This window comes from Macadamia integrifolia, chromosome 3 (genome assembly GCF_013358625.1).
Source record: "Macadamia integrifolia cultivar HAES 741 chromosome 3, SCU_Mint_v3, whole genome shotgun sequence".
In the NCBI taxonomy this organism is placed as follows: domain Eukaryota; kingdom Viridiplantae; phylum Streptophyta; class Magnoliopsida; order Proteales; family Proteaceae; genus Macadamia; species Macadamia integrifolia.
In genome coordinates, this window is record NC_056559.1 from 28,880,077 (window position 1) to 28,905,017 (window position 24,941).

Here is a 24,941-nt window from a genome sequence, read left to right on the forward strand (position 1 = left end):
TCAGAAAGATCAGAATTGGCAATCAGTCAAGGCCTATACTATCAATTCCGTTTTGTTTTTTTGAACCATGCTCTTGTGGGCTTTGTAATTTTCACCAAAAACAATTTGGCATTTGTTTTCTCTTGAAGGCCTCCCGGTCTGTTTTTTTCGGTCGGATCCGGTCTGATCGGCTTATGAAACGCCCAGGCCCAGCAAAATATATAAAATGAGGGAGAGAAAAAGAAAGTGGAAGAACCGCGAGAGAGAGAGAGTGTCCGCGGTCCACACTGCAGATCCCGCGCCTTAAACGCTTCTTTGAATCAGATAAGCGTTATTTAGATTTCGGATCAGAGAAGGGTTTAAGGTTTTAAAGGAACGAGCAAGCGAGGAATCAAGCAACCGAGCGTCTCTTTCTCTCTCTGCCTCGTGCAGGGTGCCTCTGCCTTCTGCTGCTGTTCTACAGTTGTTATGGACATATTTAACAAGCTCCGAAACTTGGATGCATACCCGAAGATCGACAAGGAATTCTATAGCAGAACCCTCTCTGGAGGCATCATCACCCTCGCCTCCTCAATCGTTATGCTATTGCTCTTCATCTCCGAGCTCAGTACGGTCCCTCTCTCTATTATTTTTTCTTCTAATATATACTCGCTGTTTCAATTCATTTCTGATTTTCTCGTTAGGGTTAATCAATGGCGCTGCTTGGACAGAAAATGAGTACGTCGTAATCTGCTTTGTTTGTTCGATACTTGCCTTAAATTTCACTGAATTTTGAATTTTAATTTGCTTAGTATGGGTGGATTTGTTCCTTTGTTTGTGCAAACCCAGCACCAGTCATGGAATTAGAAATTTTCAATGAGATTATGTTCGAGAAGAAATTAGTGTTGTTGATAGTTCTAGAAGGTGAAACATGGTTTGATTTTGAGAAGCCCATGAATCTTTCTGGTTCATCTGCACTAGTGATGCAACATTAATTTGACTTATCAGAGAAAAAAGAATGTCGGTGTTTATCATACAATTTTGTTATTTGTATTACAGCTGATGATTGTTATAAAAAAAATTAATCTCAGCATCTCATTCAGTAGGGTTTTTGCTGTATCTGTTGACAAATGCAAGAGCACCATTGAATTTAGGGGGAGAGCTGTTCTTCTTGCAGGCCAGCTGATGGAGGGCCGGTAGGTAAGGGAAAGAATCCTTGAGATGTCTCAGAGTTCCAGGGGAGGGAGATGAATTGCACATGAGAGAGGGGGGTGAAAGAGAGAAAAACACTCTTTGGCTGCACAGGGCACTCATAACCACAAACTCAAATCATTCTTCCAATCTGCCCAATACATTGGTTACAACCAAGTATTTAAAGAGATAGCAAAACTCAAATAAAATACTTAAAATAAAAGATTACATAATATTCCCAAATAAATAAGACTTCTTAAAATCCTATTAGACCAAAGACTCAAATATGGATCCCGTTCATCTCTGTCTGGATATCCAGATGGGTTTGGATCAATCCACGGGTATGTAACTGCATCACCAACAACATTTAAGGACACTCTTCTAGACAACTGAGGAGAAAGGGCAAAAGAAAACAAGATGGTTGACATCTTAATTACCATTCTAACAAAGATAGCAAGAGGGGGGACATGAATGTGCTTGTAGATGAGAAATGATTGCGTGGGGAGACAATTAGAGAGGGCATGCCAAGTAGTGAAACTGTGGTGAGGGATGTGGCCTTTAAACCAGATAGACTTGTTCCAAGAGACAAGAGGACCACTAGATCTGATTAAATCCCAAGTAGAGGAAGAGCTGAACCTGCTTGAAGATGATGGGAGCTAAGAAATTTTATCCTCAATTCCACGCTAACTAGGGGGATTCGAAGGCAGCGACCCTGATATCAGCAAGGGGGAGAGGGGGGAGTAGACCAGACACCATTTGAGATGATGGAGGCCACTGTGGCATTTCTACCCAAGCCAAAGGAGTAAATGATCCTAGGGCTTACTAAATAGAGGAGCATGCTTGAAGGATTCTAGGAATCAAGCCATAAGGAGGTTGTGGTATCGTCTCCGATGGAAGAGGAAATGGTCCCAAGAGTAGTAGGCCTGATGCTAAGGATTTTGCATCAGACCTAAGAGGTGTCGGAGGGAGGGTAGACGGTCTAAAGGGAATTATTTATGAGAAGGGAGGAGCAGACCGAAGAGATCCAGTTTGCCATATGTTAAGTCCTCTTGGGAAGTTGATGCTTCTGAGACGCAATTCAATGTGTCATTTAATGTTCTAGAATTGTCATAGCCGTTAGATGAGCATCTAGGCCTCGTGATCCTGATCAATTGGTTGTCTATTAAGTGCGCCTCCTTAATGCCTTGTGATGTCGGAGATTCCAATGCTTTGGTTCCTTGATTGGTCATGCACTGCTGCCGTGCTCAGTGACTCAAATAATCAAACCATGATAGGGTGTTGTGCACACATGCATATGCGTGAATGGGCTCCATCGTTAACTCCTCCAATTTGAAATGGATCAATAAAGATTGCACGGCCATTAGGCCACCCGCATTTTTGAAGGACATCTAATGGCTAAGGGTTGTGCCTATCACACCTTCTAGTTGTGACATACTTCTCATCATGATTTGACTCCATAAATTACAATAATGCCCCTCTAAATTTCTTGGTCATTTTAAGTTCTTTTTGCCCCCCCTTTTTTTGCGAAATTCCCCAAATTACCCCTAGTATGTGATAAAAGCCTTTGAGGGAGGTTTTGGTTGCAAAGCCCCATAAAGTAAAGAAAAAGGAGAGAAGGGAAGAGGGAAGCTTTGAGGTTGCATGAAGTCATCTCAATCAATATTCTTGGCTTCTATTAAGCTCCATTGAAGGCCGAAGAAGGTGTGAAAGCATCATTGAAGATTTGAGAATATTCTTTGCAATAAAGGAAAGAAAGAGAAGAAAGGAAATGGGGAGGACAAGGAAAGAAAGAGAAAGAAGAAAGGAGGGGATTCCATGTGCAAGCACACATTGAAGTTGAGTGTTGTGCTCCATTGAAGTTGCCGAAGGTGGGTGTATCCAAGCCCAAGGGGAGGTGACCCGAGCTCTCCAAAGCCCAGTTTTTGTGATGGGGTTTCTTGGCGAATGACTGATTGCGTGATGAGGGGAGCATACATGGAGTTACATCTACAGATTGGGGGTGTAGTCAACCAATGGAATTATACTAGGTGAAGTAAGCCACATTTTAAAAGTCTCTATTTTCTTTGTATTGGACTATCAGCAAGATGTTTAGGGAAATGCCCAAGTCTCTAATTGTAGTGTTAGTGGGGGGTTTCAATAGTTATTGTACACAATCAACTGTGCTATATTGTAGGGTATCATTATAAGGCCAATTGGTTCTTGTATTTGGTGTTCAGTTGCCACTGGATGAAAGAGACTGTTGTTCCCTGGTAGTTCTAGCTGACCAAATATTCCAATGTTGTAGCACCTCTTAGTTGTATGCTGGGTAAACCGGGGTGGAAGCCCTAGCCTTTGTATTTGCAAAGGTGTAAGCAAGTGTTGTTACACTTAGGCAATTGCAGTGGTTAAGATTAGTATTGAGTAGATGCTGAGCCTTGTTGGGCATTACTCCATGGAGTAGGCACACTGTCGAATCACGTTATATCCTATTTTGTGGGTGTGACTTGTATTTCCATATTGTGTATTGGGGTGTGTGCTTTGTATGCAGGATGGGTGTGCACAACTTTGTAGGCCTGTCCACGTTGTGGCAGCGTGGTAAGGGTGATGCAGAATCGTGGCTAAACTGGATTGACCCTTATGGAAATTTAGACCGAGATGAACCGGGTACATTTGGGTTCAGTAGGATATTTTGATTATTTTAGGATTTATTTTATTTGGGAAATATATGCAATCTTTTATCTTCGGGTAGTTATTAGACAAGCAGGGAATTTCCAATTTTGAATTTTATTGTGTTTCTATTTTCGTTAGTCTAAGTTTTAAGGAATAATTAGGAGATTTTATTTCTATTTCAGTTTTAGATTTCAATTAGGAAGTTTTTAGTTTTTGTTTGCTATAAATAGGCTTGTAACCCCATTCATTGGGCAGAGATTGGAAGAATGGAATTGAGTTGTGCCGGATTGGTATGAATCAGGTTGTGTGACCGTCCTCCCCCTCTTTCTTTGTGCGAACTTCTTTCCCCTTCTTTCTTCTTCCCTGAAACTTCCCTCTCATTTCTCGATTCAGATCTGGGATATCTTGCTCAGGCCCAGTTGTTGATATCGATCTCTAGTGATACCCTTCAGATCAGTTGGAACTTGGTAGGAAACATCCCTGTGATAGAAACAATTCACCCTTCACATTCTCGAGTTGATCTTTGCTCTATGCTAAAAGTTCTAACCAGAAATCAGGTCTGGTTTCTGAGATCTTCCCCTAGATTCTGTTGCAACCATTCATTACTTTAGATATATTGTTTGTTTGGGCCTTATATTAGTGGGATTTAAAAGGGTTTTGGGTATTGAATCTTCTATTGAAATTTTAAGGTAAACGACAAATCTAGTTTTCCGCCGTTGTTTCAGCTGCGGGAGGTTGACGACAACCTCCAAACTGATCATGGGTTGGTTTTAAAACCCTTATTCTGATTTTTCACAATTACCCCTTCCAACTTCCTTTAACCTAGTTTGTCCACAACTTTCAAACCCTTCCAAGTCTACCCCTCTCACCTTATATGTTACATACCCCTTTTTTTTTTTTTTTTTTACTTCCAACTATTTACCAGATTGCCATCCCTTTTTGTAAAGTCCAGTATAATTACAAATCTGCCACTTCATGAGTCAATTGAGTTATTTATTAGTTGGATGGGCTCACAAGCAAACGAAGTTGGTTTTTCGAACCCTGGTTCCGCATCAAAGGGTGCACACGATTGTGTTTTGTGTGTGATCTTGATTGGGGACTGTCAGGCAATATAGGTGTGTGAGCTTGGTTGAGGGTCTGCTAGCAGTGTGATTGAGTGACTGAACATCAGTGAAGTCTGCAGTTGTGTTTGTGAGGCTTGAATATTCGTGACATCAACGAGGGAGTTGGGAAGCAAAGGAGTTGAGTCAAAATTTTTGGAGCTCACTGATTCGTGCCCTTCTCAGTGACCATCTTAGTCAAACACTCCTCTTCCAAGGAGAGTTCTGCTTTTGTTGTTGAACGTGGTCTTGGTGGACAGCAGACAGACTGGTCATCAGACAACGTATTTTTTGTGGCAAGTCTAATCATATTTGTTGAGATATGCCGTGCTAAACATGGTAAACCAGAATGGGCTCAACAATTAGCTAATAAAAATGTGTCAGATGGTCTTCTACCCACATGACTAGTCATGGTACTATTGTTTGATGCAGGTGCACAACCATGGACCGATCCAGATTCGTATGGGTATCCGGTTGAAGATGGACTGGATCTAATTTGGAATATAAAATCTACGAATTTGGGATCAAAGTCATTAGGATCTGTAGTTTTATTTGTTTTCTATTTTGTGTTAGATTAGATCTTAGGGAGTAATTAGGAGATTTATATTTCTACTTCACTTTTAGATTTTAATTAGGAAGTTTTAATTTGGTTTTCTTATAAATAGGTTTGTAATCCCATTCATTGGGCTAGGTTTGAAGAATGAATTGAATGGTGTTAATGGTGCCGGGTAGGTGCATGACCATGGTCGTGTGACCATTCTCCCCCCCCCCTTGTGCGTTTCTCTCTCTCCCTTTTTCTTTCTTCTTAATTATATTCCCCTTGTTTCTTCTTCAATATCTCTACTACAGTGTTTTCTCTGCTAGCTGTACTTTTCATCTTAGAAGAAGTTCGCTGGAACCCTCATCTTTAATCTGTCCAGCTTGAAATCTTGGTAAAAGAGATTCTTACCTGGGCGACTCAAATCCCCCAAGCTCTGGCCTGCAACCCTCCCAACACGATTCGCTTTGTAGTGAAGGAGATTTCTTCTTCACAACAGATCTCCTTTACCGCTGGACTATTGTTAGGTAGAGGTAGAAGACAACCCCAAGCCTTCCCATGATTCCCATCTCTTTAGTGACTTAGTCTATCTCCCAACCCTAATTACTATCTCCTTTACTGTCTTTATTACACCCTGCCATTGAGTTTTTGCTATTCTAGGAATACCCTTTACACTACATGTCCCACTTCCTTTTTTTGTCTCTTCTCTTAAAATGAAGTTCCCCATAATTACAATTCTATCGCTCCATTATAGATTCTAGTTTATTTATAGTCGTGCCATTCCATTTAATTACAAGATGGCCATTACTTCTTCTCTTTGGATCTTAATTATTTAAGTGGGCCCATAAGCGATCATGTTCTGGTTTCGGAACCCGGATCTGCATTACTATTTCTCCTACCTCGTCCATCACACTATCTTCTGTTCTTCATGTGCCTCAATTACCTTTAAGCAATGTTTAACATATCGGGATCGGGGATCTTATTGGAAGGGAGATTTAAAGAGACATTGTATTGGAGGCATAGTTTAAAGTATCGGTACGTATCGTACCATATCGGCCGATACGATACATGGAATTTTTTAAGTTTTTTCGTATTGATACGTATCCTACGATACACACCGATACGATGCGATGCGATACGATACACATTGATACATACCGATACTCTATGGAAAATATAAAATCGAGGTGAAATGTACATTTCGGTATGTATCAGTACGGTACGATACCGATACGATGCGCTACAGTCATATAATGGCCAAGGTGGGTCATTTTTCAGAAAAAAACACGATTTTTTCCAGGGTTTTTGTTCTAAAGTTCCTGCTAGTCATTTTTCTCTCTAACTAAAGTGGAAATCAAGGTACAAGGATTTTACATTTATAGGACAACTACAAACCTTGGATTCTTAGTGCGATACTCTCAATTTAGTGTTTATGCATGATATATGTTATATATACCGATTTTTAACTATTTTTTTATGCAGAAGTGTATAAAAAGGTTTTTCTTATCCATTTATGTGCGTTTCTTAATATCTTTAGTGTATCTTAGCGTATTTTCGATACGATACCCTCCGATACATATTTTAATTTTGGCCGACCGATACGACGACCAATACCAATACTTTAATCCTTGATTGGAGAGACACAATATACACTAGATACGTATGAAAATGGTCAAGAAACATTTGGAAATGCCCAGATATATGCATTATGCAGTTTTGAAGCATAAAACACTATATATATATATATATAATATGTATAAAAAGAAGAACAAAATATGACGAGACAAGTGCATTCAATAGATTATATATAAAGGATGAGGTTTCTTACATTCATTAAATACTTAGTTGCCCATCACCTGGTTTATTCATTGTCACCTCATTACTTTATTTGGTTTCCCCTCGAGGCTTGTTCCAACTGAGATTTCCTTATCAATATTATCTTTACATTGTTTCATCATTGAAGTTGCACCTATGGGCTCACCCTGAGGGAACACCAAGCCTGCAAAAATTCCACTGTAGAAAGCACATTAGAACCACTGTTATTGGGATTGGGAAGGCCCCCTATATCCCTAAGCTCCAATGTGGACTCCAAGGGCTTGGATAATCATTTTGTTTCTGGGCTAAATTTCTGTCCAAAAATAACTTTTTGTATTTCTGTTTCTGGGCCATATTTTTGGGCAAAAAAACGCGTTTGATAACGTGTGGTAATTTCTATTTCGGGTGTAGAAAAGAAATAGAAATGCGTTTATTAAACACATATCAATTTCTATGTATGGAACTTATATAAATTTACAAAATGTCATTCAATACCCACAATTTTGGCATAGGCAGTGGTCGTGGTGGTGGCTGTGGCGGTAGCGGTGGAGGTGGAGGTGGAGGTGGATGTGGCGGTAGCAGTGGAGAAGGTGGTGTGATGGTGGTGGTGATGGTGTGGGGTTGTTGGCGGTGGTGGGGGGTGGTGGAGGTGGTGGCGGTGGGGGGGGGGTGGTGTTGACGGTGAAAGAAGTGGTGGGGTGGTGGTTGAAGTTGCATTGGAGGTGTTTTAATTTTAACATGAAATTACTTCCTTACCCATCAAATTAACCATATGCTCGTTAAAGAGCAACCCCCTATTTCTCCCTCTTATTTTTGGGATTGAGAAGTTTCTAAAAGTTGCTTCTTTTTTTCTATTTCTCAGCAACCTTTTGGTCCTGGTTCATTCTCAAGAACCAAAAAATGAACCGGCGCAAGCAATCGGGTTCTATTCTTTTTTTGTTCCCAGAAACAAAAAAATTGAGAAATAGATAAACAGAATGGTTATCATTCAGGCCCCAAGTAATCAGGTTTAGGTTCCTATATTTCTACTTGGCAAAACTCTTCAGACAGGTAAGGCAAACCTGGAACTATTTCCTGTATGTGCATAGTTGTCACGGCGTCAAATCGATCCAAGCCGGTGGAGGGGTGGCTAATCGATTTGGCGATGAATCGCCCGTTATGGCGTTGCCATGGCGGTCAAATCGCCCATGTGTCATTTTTTATTTTCCCTCTTTTCTAAAGTTATTTAGCATGCTACAAGCCTACAATATATACCCTATAACATATAAAACCGACATTAAGCAATATCAAATCATCAAAAATCAAAATAGCCGTATCAAAATCACCCTGCATTTTACAGCCTAGTGAATTAGGCGTGACCTGGCGTCCATGGTGGTGCCATAGCGACGCCTATCAGCCAATGGCCACCGCCATTTGTGAGTCACGTAAATCGTAGCACTGCCATGAACTTCTTTTTCCGCCAGGAAGCCAAATCGCCGCCTTGGCGACTCCTAGGCGATGCCATGACAACTATGTGTATGTGTCATCGCGATTTCTGATAAATAACATTATTGTATTTCCAAAAGAAGGGAGAAAGCCCCGGGCAAAAAGAAATGCAGTTATTGAAACAAAGGCATGCTAAAAATGAGTCATTGTACAATCATGTCAATCATGTGCATTCTTACAAATCTCTTTGATTCTGAATTAGCGTTAATGCAAGAGTATCTCTTCAACTTGTTTGGGTTATGCTTGTTTATTATTAACTTGTCCTATCTACTTGCTTGCAGGTTTATACCTCCATGCTGTTACTGAAACAAAGCTTATGGTAGATACTTCAAGAGGGGAATTATTACGTATCAATGTAATAATGGTTTTTCTTATGCTGTTGAGCTATCATATATCCTTCTCTTTTTATAAGTACAGTTTACTAAGTTCAGCCTATTCAGTTCTATGCATGTTCTATAATTTTATTCTTCAAGATTCAAATGAGATTTAAACTTCTCCTTTGAACTAATTTATGTATGAATTGTCTATTTGTGTGATATGGATGGACTTTCATTTTGATTATGTGGTTTTATCCATTAATTTATATTATTGATCCATGATCCTTTTCTTCTGTCTGAAAATGCAGTTTGATGTAACGTTTCCAGCTCTTGCATGTTCTATTCTGAGTCTTGATGCCATGGATGTCAGTGGGGAGCAACATCTTGATGTTGTATGTACTACAATCAGTGTCAGATTGTCATCATATTCTCAATGTTTGCAGTCCTAATCAAAAGTTTCTTTACCCTACGACCTTTATGTTTTCTAGTAATATGAAGTCATGCTGACAACCTACTCTTTGTGTCATTGCATTCTTTTTTATTCTGACCTGTTTGTTCTTGAAATTTTTTTAATGGGGGTCTTGGGGGCTGATATATTTTCTATTTTTCTTCTATTTGCAGAAACATGATATAATCAAGAAAAGAATAGATGCTCATGGGAATGTAATTGAAGCTAAGCAGGATGGGATTGGTTCACCCAAAGTTAGTGACAAGATACTTCTTATGCTCCTTATATTAAGGCAAATAGATGTGAATATATCTGTGTCATTCTGGTCCCTTTAAAGAAACTTTGTTACCATAATGTGGTGGGAAGGTTTCCCCGGCCACATAAGACATAATGTCTTTTCTTTGGTGACGTTTTCAAAGTATAATGCGACAATGAAAATTGTAACGGAGTCGGGATTGAAAATCCTGAGATATGCTTAGATGATATTGTGCAGTACTGCAGTTTGCTCTTGTAAGTGGTTGCAAAACATCAGTAACCATGAAATAAAATAAAAATTGAGAACCTCTGTCCATCCCAAAATGACTGCACTTTTCGGCCTTTTGACTGTTTGAAATTGTTTGTCTACTGGAAATCAAGTAATGCGTTTTTAACGAGTTCACTAAATTACCTGTTTTCAACTATTGCCCCATTTCAAAATGTGAAAATAAGGAGTGGAATCTCTACATGGAAAATAAGTGGGCCTTTAATGCCTCACCTCTCACATAATTGTCAAGGAGTGTCTGATACTCAGTCAAGCAGTTATTAAGTTATTAAGCCACTGGAAATCGTGATGGTGGTTTAGAGTTTCTTTTCTTGCTTTTTGTTGTAGTTGACATTTTCTAGAAGTTCTTGTTTATAGTTTGCTGTGTTAAAACCATAGTTGTCAAGGCGGTGCCGAGGCTCCTTTTTGGTGTCGCCTTGGGTCCCCCCCTCCATCGCCTTGGGTCGCCTAGTCTCCTTGACAATTATGGTTAAAACTATTTCTTTCTGTTTTATATGCTCTTCTTTTCTTGCATTATGAGGGGTCACTTATTATTTTTATTTTTCAAACTATATATTGTACAGATTGAAAAGCCTTTACAGAGACATGGTGGCCGGCTTGAACACAATGAGACATACTGTGGTTCGTGTTATGGTGCAGAAGAAGTAGGTTTCCTCTCCGACACATAATGCCAATATGCTGAAATAACAGATGTTCATTCTACAGCTATATTTATACCATAAAAGATATTCTACAGTGAAATGAGATTTTCTTTCAACAGTTAAAATTTGCATCAAGCCTGGAGTTATAATAGATTTTGTGGATGGTGAAGTACTAAGTATCCAGTGGAAAACATAATTTTTATTGACAGAATGTTTTATCTTGATTTAAAATCTTTTCTATCTAAATTTGATTCTGAACTTTGTATCCATTATCAGTCAGATAATGATTGCTGTAACTCATGTGAAGAAGTCCGTGAAGCATATCGAAAGAAAGGTTGGGGTGTATCAAATCCAGATTTGATTGACCAGGTCTGTGGTATGGAACCTATTGTAAAGTTTGTCTTGCCTTGTTCTAACTTTTGCATTGTGCTTTTGCATGCACCAGGTGACTTTGTTAAAACCAGGTGTTACTTTTAATACCAAAATATCAATTTTTGGCTTGTCATAATGAGTTGAAATCAAAAGGGGTTTTTTTTTTTTTGGGATAAATTAAAGATTTTTTGGATGAATGGTATTTTATATTGGTCATAGTTGAAGCAGGGTAATATGATCAGTATCAGTTGTTTGGATGGGGTGGTAAAGTAACAGACAACATGAATTAAATGCTTTGTTTGCTTATGTGACAAGGGAATTATCCCACTCCGCCCTTTTTAAGTTCTACCATATTGAGTAGGATTTTGTGGGAAAGGTGGGAATATAGATTATATTATCATTTTGTGGGAAAGGTGGGGATATAGATTATATTATTATTTTATTATTCCACACCATCCTTTACTACCATTTCCTTTCCTTGCCTTTGCTGCCTCTTGACTATATTACATGTGGAGTCCGTGACTTTTCCTTTCCCACCCCCCTTTGCTCGCCAAACAAACGGGAGCCTACATGTATATGCTAGCATGTTAAATTTTTAGTCTATTTGCTTGGCTAAATGACGGGTCATGCTCATCTCTTTTAGTATAATTATGGAGTTCATGATTCTATTCTAGTAAAGTTGAAATTAAACTTTTGTCAAGAATTTGGGTGTGATATCTGTGTATCTGATTTACATGTGTGACATTTTAGTGCAAAAGGGAAGGCTTCCTGCAAAGGATTAAAGAAGAAGAAGGTGAAGGATGTAATTTATATGGATTCTTGGAAGTTAACAAGGTGGCTGGGAATTTTCACTTCGCCCCGGGGAAAAGCTTTCAGCAATCAAATGTTCATGTACATGATTTGTTGCCTTTCCAGAAAGATAGTTTCAATGTAAGGAAAAAACCCTTAGCATCAAAAGAAAGGGTCTAATATTGTCATTAACAATATTTATTGTAATATGATGAAGGGTTTTATTTTCTCTGGTGTCAACAATTCTCATTTTATTTCCAATTAAAGCAAAATCTTATCCATTTATTTGCATGGTACAGATAAGTCACAAAATCAATAAGTTATCTTTCGGAGAATATTTCCCAGGGGTTTTGAATCCTCTTGATGGGTAATTGACTCTTCCTCGTCATACTTTGCCATTCAATAAACTGAAATACTGTAATTGTTGTTTTGAAATTGTCATTTGTAAGATCATATGCACACTGACTCTTCTACAGGCTTTTACTTCATTTTTTTTTTATTTATAAATATCTGTCTCAAACTTGCAGGGTGCAGTGGATGCAAGAAACACCAAGTGGAATGTATCAATATTTCATTAAGGTATATCTCCTTGCTCATTTATCACTAGATTTTTTGTCTCACTACTTGAATCAAATATTAATGCATCCCTGGATTCCAAAACCCTAATCTTGAGATGTTATGGATCCACTTAAGTGGTGGCAATTTCGTAAATAAATGGAAAATCTGGACCCACATGAGAAGATAAACAGGTTTATAGATTCAACTAGATACAAACATTTAAGTGGAGGCGTGTCTCTGGAATTAAAATGAGAATGGGGAATGAAATAAACACGCTTGGAAATATAAGGGTTTTTGTGTAAATAACATAAAACTTGTCTTGGACTGATCCGGTCCTGTGTAAGTGGTATCACAGTGACCCCAGGGATTAGTTCGGTCAAAGATCCGGACACCCTGGGTATTAAGAAAAAAAAAAAAAAAAAAAAGCATAAAACTTGTCTTTAATAACAAAATCAGGAGGGGCTATCTTCTTCTTCCTCCCATGCTACTAACAGCATACCAGTAGAAATAGTTTGAGCTTGCAAATGAGAGACCTCTCTCATTTTTGTCCTCTGATCAAACTCAAATTTCAGGATGAAGTTCCTATCCCACAAACCTCTTAAACTCCAAGCAACAATCTGTCAAACCAGCAAGCAAAGAACTGATGAAATTTCTCCGTAAATAGTAAACCTCTTGCTAAATATGTCGTGGGTATAGTATCTAGTACTTTGCGTGGGTTATTGTTTCTAATTTTATTTTCTAGTATCTTTAGATTAGCAATTTTCTATTTCTAAGGTGGTTGCTGAAAATAATAAACCTATCTCACTACATATGTGGTATGACCCTATTAGTTACTGTTTTCTAGTTTCCAGATTGTACAAGACATCCCTAGGGCCCCTACTACATGTGTAGAACTGTTCTTAGACACTTTATTCGCTGTTATCCTTTTCTAGAGGGAATATTACCCTCTATATATTGTAAGGGCTTTAGAGCCTACACCACCCCCCCCCCCAAAAAAAAAAATAATAATAATAAAAATATTTTGAATAGTTGAATGATTATTGGCTTGCGCCATTGTTTTGCTGTGAGATACAGTTGAGTGGTAAAATTCCCTTGTGGTTAATGACAGACTGACCAAGGCATAGGTGAGAGGCCTTGGTCATATCTCCTCCTCCTTCCCCTTATTTCTATTTTATTCTTCTGCAACCCTCTGCCTATTGAAGCTGTCCAAGACCTATTCCTAAGGATGAGATCACTGCCCTGCTGTGTTATTGTGATAAGGTTGCTGTAGGTGATATCAAGCTCTGTTGAAGGCTTGAAGTCATTCATACCATCCACATACCCTGCAACATTGTTTTGAAGTTCTGTTGCAGGCTTGCAGTAATTTCCTCTCTTTTATTCTCCAATCTGTCCAGCAGATCCTTGTGGGGATTTTAGTGAGTTCATCTACTGTTGGAGCCCCTCCTTCGATAAGAAACCAAGCTCCATCTAATAATTAGTTCTGCGGCAGATTAGTAAGTTGTTAATCTGACCTACTTATTAATTTCATGCCTATGTTGTTCTCTCTCCATCTAACCATCAGTTTGATGTGATCCTTGGGGGATACACGGAATTTATCCACTCAGTAGACTTCACCTTCAACTCAAATTAGGTGTTGATCTGCCCTGCAATTTGCTATATTTTGATTTTTGCTATATCCGTCACCTTAGTTTCTATCCTCGTCGAACTTGGGGATACTGTTCCTCTACCCTAACTTTCCATTCTGTCAGAACTGGGGCTTGGTCTAAGCCTTGGTTGCACAGTCATTGATCTCCTTTGTTGCTTGAATCTCTACCCTATGGTTCTACTTGCGGGTTAGCTTAACTTTGTTTCTGTTAAGTATAGTTTAACCCTGTCAAGTGAAGATTGCACCTGAGATGAGGAAGAGACCACAGGAGGAAGGGTGGCATCCGTCAACCAACTCTGACAAGCAGAACCTGCAAACAACTCAAAACTGTGAGAAAACTCAACTCAATTTCATTCAATATTCCACTCTGTCCATTACGTTGGATTGCGTACATATACATGAAAAGAGTCCTAATGACATTCTAAACAGAAATATAAAGTAAATAAAGTTAGAAAACAATTTGCACTCAATCTCCTACTCTACCATTGCTACCTAAACTCCCATGTAAAATTAAAGTGCGAAGTACAAAAATAACCCAAGTAATTAATAAGTCCCTACCAACCTTTAGTTGGGTTTTGGTTCTCTTTGGTCTGGGTTTCCAGATTGGATCATGGCGGTCCAACCCCGATGATGCTACTGCATCAATTCTCCCTCTCTAAAAAGAACTCAGCTCCGTCTAGTTTGAATGAGGACCAAGGATGGTGTCTAAAACAACCTGCTGTAGGAGAAATGACCCATTGTCCGTTTGAGATTAGCGTTTGGGAGGTCCTTCTCAGGAAGAAGCTTCTTCTCATGTTCACACTGCTTGAAGGAATATGTATTCTCATACCAACAATAATACATCCTATTGTTAAATAACCACTGTTGCCCTAGGACGATTTGACAAACTTTTAGAGGTAGAACGTCACACCAACCATATATACCAACCCACAAATGGAATATGTGAGGAAGCACCTATCATTGATTTTGGGATTTGTTTTGTTCACCTAGGCAACCTTATAGGGGTTGGGATGTGGCTCTATCTTCAACCCAAGCTTGCAAACGGCTTCAGAAACGATATTGGTACAACTACCGCTATCAATTATCATGCTACATAGACTGTCGTTGTAGTTCACCCTAGTCTGGAAAATGTTGTTGTGACACCAATCATCCTCTTCAAAGATCTTATGTGTGGTGAAAAGAGGACGAAGAACGTAGCAAGACTATTGTTGTTCGTCATCACTGTCACTCTGTTGACTTCACTAGGTTCACGCTTTGCCTCCGAATATACAATATGTTCTTCAATTGCTCTTTCGAAGTAGTAGCCAAGATCATCCTTATTAGCAAAGGTGACTAGACGATTAGGACACTAAGCAAAAAATTGCTCGTAACCGTTACACATAAAGCATTGTATCTCAACCTTGGCTTCAAAATAGGTTTGTTAGAACCATGCCTACGAGTTGGAGAATTAAGTGTGGTTTGGCCTTGAGGATGCCATAGAAGAACTGGTGGTCTGTGGCATACTGAATGACTTCTCCACTTGAAAATGATGCTTTGTCGTATTATCACCCTTGGAGGTGTCCTAGGAAGCTCATCCGATTATGAGCATTCTTCAAGCTCTCCTCTATCTGATACGCTAACTATACGGCGGCCATCGTAGGTAGTGGACTGGAAGCCAATCCAACACTGATCTGAGGGTACAATCCATTCTAGAACTATTACACTAACACCTCTTTTTCCCACTCAAAGGCAAACCTAGTGACTAGGTAATAGAATTTCACTATATTTTCCTCAACTGTCAAACTATCTTGTCTCAATTGTGAGAACTTAAGGTGCACAACTGCTTATAGTCTATAGGCACATGTGTGGTTCATGGCCATTTCATCCCAACTATTTACCAACTAGATGCGTCGAGTCTGATTCTACTGTTGGCACTTGATCCGCCAGTCTCGAGCCATACCCTTCAGTTTGACTTCAACAAATAAAAGCTTCCTGGCCTCAGTCAATCCATACCATTGAAGTAATATCTCTAAGCTATGAATCCTGTCAAGGTATTGCTCCGGATTATTGTCTCCATAAAAATTAAGGATATCAAAGTTGGCTCCTCTTTCAGCTCCATAGGGAGCATTGTTAAAAGGTTGGCCAACCCCATATGGTGGTGGTGCAGCATCAAACAAGCCCTGGGGCCTGGGGGATGGAAGTGAAAGAATCCCGGTATGAATTGGGCTCTTTCCTTTATTGGAAGGGGTCAGTCTGTTAATCGAAACTTGTAAGGATGCCAATAGGGTTTCAAGAGAAGCGACGGTAGTGGTGAGTTTACTAACACTAGTGGTGAGGTGACCAACCATTTGTGAGATTGGCAATGTCTGCTCGGGTTTCCTCCTTGTGGGAGTTGAGCTGTTGAATTGCCTCACTATTGGCCACCATGCTTTAGGGAACGGAAGTGGATTTTTGGCTCTGCTGCCAATTAATGAAACTCCGGGTTCCAAAACCCTAATTTTGGGTCACTATTGGCCCATTTAGGTGACATGGATCCAAGTATGAGGGAGCAGTGGCAATTCTATAAATAAATGGAAAAAATCTGGATCCACAAGTGAAGAGAAAACAGGGTTGTGTACTCAACTTAAAGCAAATATTTAAGAAATAAACACACTTGGAAATAAGGGCTTTTGTGTAAATAACATAAAACTTGTCTTTAATAAGAAATAAGGAGAAGATATCTTCCTATTCCTCCAACGTTACTAATTGCAAACCAGTGGAGGTAGGGTGAGCATTAGGATTAGGATTCTATTGGAATACTATGGATTTGGATTGTGCGAATTATGTCAAAAAGTGCCATAAATGTCAAATATTTGTCAATCTAATGCGTGCACCGCCTACGGAGTTACATGACCTAAGTTCTTCATGCCCATTCGTGACTTAGGGCATAGAATTCATCGTCCAAGTTGTTCCCAAGTCCTCTGATAGTCATGAATACATTTTAGTCACCAGAGGCTATTTCACCGAGTGTGTAGAAGCTCAGTATGTCAAGCTTACGGCTGTAAAGACTAAAGGTAGCTAAGTCTAGTGATGATAATGTTATCTGTTGGCATGGGGTGCCACAAGAGCTAATTTCAGATCAAGGTTCAAATTTCTGTGGTCAAGTGGAGACAACGAATGAAAGGGTCTCTCATATGATTCTGGTCGAACTCAAATTTCAGGGTGAAGTTCCTATCCCACAACCCTCTAATCTCCAAGAAACAATCAGTCAAACCGTCAAGTGGGAACTAACGAAATTTCTCTGACATAAAACCTGGTTGAAAGAATATCAGGTCTGGTGGTGATGGGAGAGGAGAGAACTTCAACCAAGTTTCCCATATATGTTTTTTGGTGCTTTGAAGGGCATTTTCCTCATTTTGACACTTTTCTTCTTTACGAAAGAGGATTTCTGTACACCAGATTTCACAGGTTGCGTCGTCCTTGGGGTGGGTAATAGCACACCAAATTTGGTGATGAAAGAGCAAGGGATGAGGGAGATTGATCAAATCTCTCTTAGTCCTGTTGGTTGGGTAGTAGAAGATAATGGATAGAAAACATAAAAAATAACAGGAAGAAAGAAGTGGGCGAGCCTGTGACGCAACGGTTAAGTTGCACTATTTGCAACATGTTGGTCACATGTTTGTAACTTGGAAACAGCCTCCCCTGCGAAGCAGTGGGTTAAGGCTGTGTACATTTGCCCCTCCCAGGCCCCTGCAGTAGCAGGAGCCTTGGACACTCGGTTGCTCAAGGAAAAAGAAAGAACAGAATAGCAACAAGGATCAGGGAAGAAAAATAAGAGAATGGAGAAGTGAATATTGGACCTATGATGAGGAAGAGACCAGAGGAAGGGAAGCGGCCATCGATCAACTCTGACGAGCAGAGCACACAAATAACTAACAACTCTGAGAAAATTCAACTCAATTTCATACAATATTCAACTCTGTCCATTATGTTTAGTTACACACACGCACACATATATAATATATATATAAATATATATAATAAAAGACTCCTAATTACATTATAAACAGATTTAGAGTCATATATATATATATAATAAAAGACTCCTAATTACATTAAAAACAGATTTAGAACATATATGACTCAATCTCCTACTCTACCAATATACCTGAACTCCAAAATAAAATTAAAGTGCAAAGTACAAAAATAACGACAAGTAAATACAAAATCCCTACCAACCCTTGTTAGCTTATTAGACCAAAAGCCTGGTTCGGTTCTGGTTTGCCCTGGTCTGGAATTCCTGATTGGATCATGCCAGTTCAACCATGATAATGCTACTGTATCAAATATCCACCCATCTTTTGGGTGGTATTGCCTCGTGTGATGTTCGTAAGAGATTCAATAGTCTATTTTACTCAGAAACTTGAACTACAAATATAATATCTTTTTGTTTTTTGCTAAAAGGTTATTTATGTTAAAGAAGAAGAAAAAAAAAAAAATACAAGAAAACTGGCCCTGTTAGCCAGATACACCAACAAAAAATAGGCAGTTCCCTCCCCCCTCCTCAGGGGGGAACCGCCCAACTTAAAACAAAACCATTCCCTACAGATACTAAATCTAGGGATCAAATACATTTCTATTCCATAAGAGGATTCAACCAAATCACTTTTTCTGGCCAGCCTGCTCCCCATTAACCTTTTCCTTTTCCCTTTCTTTGTTTAACTTTCTCAAAGCCATCGAGCTCTTCCTGTAGCCTAGCTGCCTCATCGACATTAGCATTTTCAGGGTGCTTCAAAATGATAGCTCCTCCTCGGACAGTACTCGGCATAACAGACTCCACCAAGTTCTTCCTCTCTGCAACAATCACACGTCATCCCCAGTATCGGGGCCCCTACCACAATCGACTATCACCTCTCCGTGCATAGATTCGTTCCGCCAGGAGAAGCAATTCCTTCAACATTCACATATAATATCTTCTTCTTTTGTGCCCGTCACTGAAAAAAAATTACACATACCTATGCACTATTGAAGAGTAAATTAATTTTAAAATTTGGAAATGTAGCTCTATATTAAGAAACAAAGTATACGTTTAGTATGAGACTGATGATTGATCAGTGATTACTATTATAAGGCATAATTAAGTTAGGCCTACAAGGTTATTGGATGAGCATGAATTTTCTTCCCTTAAAGGACCTAATAATGTTGTCAGATTTAGAAAACGTGTGGGTAACGTGTCCAAGTAGAACCAAATAAGTGTAGAAAATTTCAGGGGAAAGAGAAAGAGATAGTGCCTGCCTCACCATCAACAAAGCTTGGGTTTGACCATCCAGTTGCTTGGAAGTGATTATTCTTAATCAGAGCCAAAAACCCAAGTCAGTTCCACTCAAAATATGCTGATTATGAGGGTTTGTGTGGGTAATAAGCAGACCCATGTCCCCACATGATTTGATATTTGACTCTTAAACTAGAATTTCTAATTTGACACTATTTACCATTTAACGACTTCTATGAGTGTGTAACCTCTTTCCTAAACAAATAATAATACTAATTTAGGAAATAAACCCAAATATGTCTCCTAACCTAATCAGACTTTCTACACAGAAGTCTTGTCCCAAATTACACTACATCAGGAAAGTGGTTCGCAGGTTGGAAAAGTCCCTTCGCAAGAGATAGAATTGGAAAGCCAGAAAGAAGAGTTTGTTTTCCTCCTTCTCGAACTCCTCTCCGTCCCTTGGAAAGACTTTTTCCTATGATGGTCATTCATAATATGAACGAGACAGGGGGACTAGTAGGAGATGACAACTAATGGATAGATAGCCTTCTTCTTTCTGCTGACTAATCACGGACTCAGAGTAACAACAAGACTATGACTCGTATGATTTGCTAACACAACAGATATAATCGAAATCTTTCCGTCGCCGGGATGTAAAAAAAAATATATATATATATATATATCTACACACCAATATCATGCCAAGCGAAGAAGTTTTGACCATCCAAAATTAATCCCTAAGAAAGTGACGGGAATAATCAATGTCCTGTAATACAAAGCTCTCAAACACCAAAACTGATCCAATGGATTGTAATGAAAAATCAAACCTTAAGAATTCTTCTCTAGAATGCTCTTGCATTACTTTATCATATGTAACTGCATGTTTTTGTGTTCTGGGATGACCTGCTTTTACCCAACAGCTGAACCAGCTTTGCTATACCCACTAACCTTTTCTACTTGGCTTTACTGGATTGGGTTTTAAAACATTTTGCGAATGCTTGTTTATTAAATACTTTTTATTTAACTATTTATATATACAATTTTGTTAGAAAATATAAAAACATGAGATACGAGATATATTGAATCTATGAGAGCTTTATATATATATACATATATTGATTACAATGGGGTCTACTCACTTAATCTTGCTTTGTGTTATTATATTCATTAATAAGGTGTAATGAGGAATGAGGATGTTTACTTTGTTTGTGGTCTATTCTGCAGGTGGTTCCGACTGTATATACTGACATAAATGGACACACTATCCAGTCAAACCAGGTGTTCCTATACACATCTAAGTTGCCACTTTTTTCTGTCATACTTTTTTTTTTATCATATAACCTCAGATGCAGTAGCATGTGTATTTTTTGCAGTTCTCTGTAACAGAGCATTTGAGGGGTGGAGAATTTGGTCGTCCTTCATCTCTTCCTGGAGTTTTCTTCTTTTATGACCTCTCGCCAATTAAGGTGGGTTATCCTTCGTCCATATTCTATCTGTTAAACATAATAGTGTAGGTTTTTTTTTGGGGGGTAATGTCTTTATTATTAGTTGGGTTTAGTTGTAATTGTGTTAGACTATTTCTGTCCTTGTAATTTCCTGTTATTAAGTTATAAGTAGGTGGACCTAGGCTCATGGTAGAATGACCTACCGTGAGCCTAGGGTTTCTCTTCCTCCCTTCGTTTTCTATTCCTTCGCTCTTCCTCTTTTGCCTTTGTATGTACTGTTTCCTGATTTTTATATTGTTACATGGTGTCAGAACCCAGGGTTGTCACTTTGTGGTTTGCAGCAACCTATGCTGCCATGTCTATTCTATGAAAGTAAGAAACTTTAGTTGGTAATGACATGAAGAAAAACTAGGGTTTCTTCCATGAATGTTGTTGGTTTGCATTTCTCTTGCGTGGATCACTGTGGAAGATGAATTTACATTGAAATCATCAAGCACATGAAGCATATTACCTGTGGCAGTGATCTCTTGGCTTTCTTTTTCACATGGTATTGACTTTTGAATGTTTTAGCGGTCCCCATGCCCTAGTGCACCCCTTTTTTAGGGTTTTTGGATAGGTTGATTTTCCCTATTACATCGAATCTGTCTGTTGGATTTTGACGAGGTTTTAAGGCTGTCAAGGACCATCTACTAGGGTCCTTCGCCCAAGGTTTGGTGTCCATCTGACACCTTGATCTACTGAAAAGTGAAATCTCCCCAAACCTGCAGTTTTTTTATATTTCAGATTTGGATTTTTTTCTTTATTGCTAATTCTGAATCCTGCCATAAGAACTAGGGTTTCTCTTCCTCCCATTGTCGTCTTCTTCTTCCTCTTCCTCTTTTACCTTTTTAGGTACTAGTTTCTTGGTTTTTATATCGTTGTAGTCTCCAGCTAAATAACTGTTGGAGTTCATCTCCAGAGTTTGTCTATGTATAATCTGCATGAATATATATTTATTTGTCGTGTGAGACTTAAGCTGCACTTCCCTGTGTCTTGCCTTGCCTCACAACTCAGGCACGCTTGCATCGACCCACTATTAACACCAATTTTATACCTTTTGGATTCTTTGTTAGTTTTGTTCTTTGCATTATACTCTCCCAGCTATTGTGGCCAAGCCATTCCTTGACAAAATTCAAACTGGTAGTCTAATTTTCATGTTATACATATTTTAAATGGATGTGGGGTCATACTCAGCGTCTCTGATCTGACAACCCAGATCGTGTTAACATGTAAATTCTTTTTTTTTTTTTTTTTGGCCGGGGGGGGGGTTGTGGTGTGGTGTGTGATGGATCTGATTAATTTGATTAGATTCACTGTTATAGGTATAGGGAATCCTTATAAAGTATGCATGGAATAAAGAATAGAAGGACGAAAGCAATTGATTAAAACAAAAGAATCAGATGCTTTCAATTTTACTCAAACGGGGGGTGTGATGCACTGAAATCCAAAATCCAAGAAAGGAGGTTTGGAACCCTGATGGTCAAGAACCAAACACTCCTGTATCAGAAGCATGGCAGCGGCACTTGTAGGCAGAGGTCCAACAGAAGAACCAAGTCACTGCTGGAACTGTAGCGTAATCACAGATTGAACCATCTTGGGGTAGCAGGCTGATCGATGTCTGATGTTAAAGATAGGGTAGACAATGCTGCAGTGGATCTCAGAGGCGCACATGTCTTCTGAGGGACACTGTTTCTTCTGAGGGACACTTTTATATATAGATTCAACTGTAGAAATAATGTGTAAATCATTGTTCAAAAGAAGGGAAATATAGAAAAGCAACCTCATTGGAGGTCCCTTTGTATTTTTCTTATCTTTTCCACTTCTAATTTGATTAATGTTGCAGGTGACCTTTAGAGAGGAACATGTATCGTTCTTGCACTTCCTGACAAATGTTTGTGCTATAGTTGGAGGTATTTCTCTCTCTCTCTCTCTGCAGTCGTATCCTTAAATTTTTTCTCCTTTTGCTTGGTTTAACGTAGGTAATTGTTAGGTGGCTTAGACTTGGATATCTGTGGAATCAGATAAACGTATTGAGAGCATTAGAAACTGACATGTCATCTAATGTTGGGAGGTATGAACAATGGAAACATTTCCCCCCTAAAGATCATTTCTTTTACCCCTCCCTCAAGTGCATGTGTTGTACAGATGGCTAGGTCATGAAGAACTGGCCCCCAGTTGTGACAAAGGATTCATAACAAAACTTTGTGTGCAGTTGTGTTCTTCATCGAGTGTTAAGTTTAGTTGAAGGAATCTCTTGGACAACCTGCAAATCCCACTCTAATATTTGGTGCCCCTTGATAGATATAATGGAGCTGTTCCTATGGCACTTCCCAACTTGAAACAATCTTACCTTCCATGTTTATATAGTTGCACATAAGAACACACTCTTTGGCGGGTGGGTGAGGGGTTGTAAAGATTAAAGTCTGTTGTGTGAGTGCTTACTTGCTTAAATAAAGGATCATGTAGCAATGAAATTTGTGTGGACTTTTTGATTGCTTGAGTTTCTGTCTCTTCTGAGTCTCTCTAGGTTCTCTTAACTCGTGACATGCGTTCTAATTTCATCACATTTTGTAAATCAGCTTTTTCTCTTAGAATTCTGAACATTCCTTCATCTGAGGTCTATGCATATGGGTGGTAGACCTACCAGAAAATGCTGATCTATGTACTGTGCCATCCCAGTCTATGTTGTACATCAAGAAATTTAGGATAGCTTCTGTTCAATTTCTGTATTGTTTTTTTTTTTGGTTTAAAGTGAAGGAAATTTGTACCTCAAGGATAGGCTGCAAGGTATTTAGTTCTGTACTTGCTTGCACTAGTCTTGTCTGTCTTCTTTAAACAAAAAACGCAAGTATGTTCCCATAACTTTTTACTGAACATATTACTATTATCTGCATGTTGGTTTTGTTTAGGTGTTTTCACAGTTTCGGGAATTGTAGACTCATTCATATACCATGGTCAAAAGGCAATAAAAAAGAAGATGGATCTTGGCAAATTCAGCTGATCTATTTGCCATTCTGGAAATGACTTGGAATCTTCTGGTTGGTCTGCCTGTCAAATAGCTTTTCACAAGGAACTGATCGGGCAGATAAACAACTTGGATGGACTTTTCTGGAGGGTCAAGTCGTGGGCTTTTTGAATCACAACTTTGATTATGCCTTGGAATAAGTTTATTTATTTATTGAGGTTAATTTTCTTCCTCTCTTTTCTGCTCTTGATCTTCCTCAGCTTTCAGTTCAAGTTTTTGTAATCGTGCTTATGTGAATACGCAATGAGAAGTGTTGATCAAGGATAGAAGTTAGGATTTCTCTGTAGGACCAAAACTAACTGATTGATTGCGAGAAGTTTGCAGCGGCAAAATATGTTGGTCGTATGCACAAAACATTGCATGGTCAAGGAAATTCCATGGATCTATCAGATACTAAATGGTATTCCTGATTTTGATTTACGGTTAACTAGATTATGCACTTACTTTTCAGAAGATTTGGAGAACAATCAGAAGTCAAGACAATGAACTATGACAGTATGATCTTGGTACACATTGGTTTAATGCATTTTGTTAGAATTTTGAATATCATGTTTCATATCCTGATTGTGCTAATGTGATACAACATAGACATGTTTGAAGAGAACTTGAGTAGATTGGGGGTGCCAAATGAAATCTTATTCTTTTTTGCTGTCTATAAAGGCCACTTCCAATCCATTTTCCTATTATTTTTCATTTAATTCTTTATGAGGGCTTGAGGGTGAGGGCCTGAGGCTGGGGGCTTTTGCAACTATAGCAGGATTGGAGATCACTGTTTTGCCAATCAACTGGGCCACTGGGGTGATTATGTTGAAATGATGAAAAACACTAATCTACATCTGCACATACAAGTACTGCCACTTATTCTCTTGCAGTAAGAAATGCCCTAGTTGTACCTGGCTGGGAGAAGATAGCTGTTTAATTCATGGACTTGACAGCTTGTTTACAAACCCGGAATCGGATCTGGATCAGTCAGTCTCGACTGATATGGTAATCGGCTTAAAAACATTCTAACCTTAGTTTCTGCCTTTGCGGGTTCGATCTGATTGATCAACTTGTACCCTTTTTGTTCATCTGAGAGGGGGGAGGGGGTGGTTCCTTTCTTCTCCTGTTTTGGACCTTTTCAGAAGAATACAGTATCAAGGGATTGTGCGTGAG

General features: G+C 38.9%; 1 protein-coding gene across 3 annotated transcripts; it reads left to right on the forward strand.

Annotated features, from left to right (window-relative positions):
• The first annotated feature begins 231 nt into the window (after positions 1-231).
• On the forward strand, positions 232-24,330 carry LOC122074138 (endoplasmic reticulum-Golgi intermediate compartment protein 3-like). 3 transcript variants are annotated; one of them, XM_042639005.1, is made up of 14 exons: positions 445-586; positions 663-696; positions 9,018-9,091; positions 9,362-9,445; positions 9,675-9,755; positions 10,606-10,686; positions 10,960-11,052; positions 11,806-11,985; positions 12,144-12,211; positions 12,372-12,423; positions 20,502-20,555; positions 20,633-20,743; positions 22,605-22,671; positions 23,671-24,330. In XM_042639005.1, the coding sequence occupies exons 2-14, from the start codon at positions 672-674 to the stop codon at positions 23,760-23,762; spliced, it is 1,062 nt and encodes a 353-aa protein (XP_042494939.1). In that variant the 5' UTR covers positions 445-586; positions 663-671; the 3' UTR covers positions 23,763-24,330. The 3 variants fall into 3 exon arrangements, with proteins under 3 accessions (XP_042494937.1, XP_042494938.1, XP_042494939.1); XM_042639003.1 differs by lacking the exon at positions 663-696 and having other exon boundaries at positions 232-586; XM_042639004.1 differs by lacking the exon at positions 663-696 and having other exon boundaries at positions 232-586; positions 20,651-20,743.
• Positions 24,331-24,941: the final 611 nt, after the last annotated feature.

Bases quoted from the DNA above. Each gene is read 5' to 3' on its own strand.
- LOC122074138 (XM_042639003.1), top strand. From the start codon at position 448: ATGGACATATTTAACAAGCTCCGAAACTTGGATGCATACCCGAAGATC. The intron at 9,446-9,674 runs GTATGTACTACA...TTCTATTTGCAG, and splicing joins GGGAGCAACATCTTGATGTT to AAACATGATATAATCAAGAA. The intron at 11,986-12,143 runs GTAAGGAAAAAA...TGCATGGTACAG, and splicing joins TCCAGAAAGATAGTTTCAAT to ATAAGTCACAAAATCAATAA.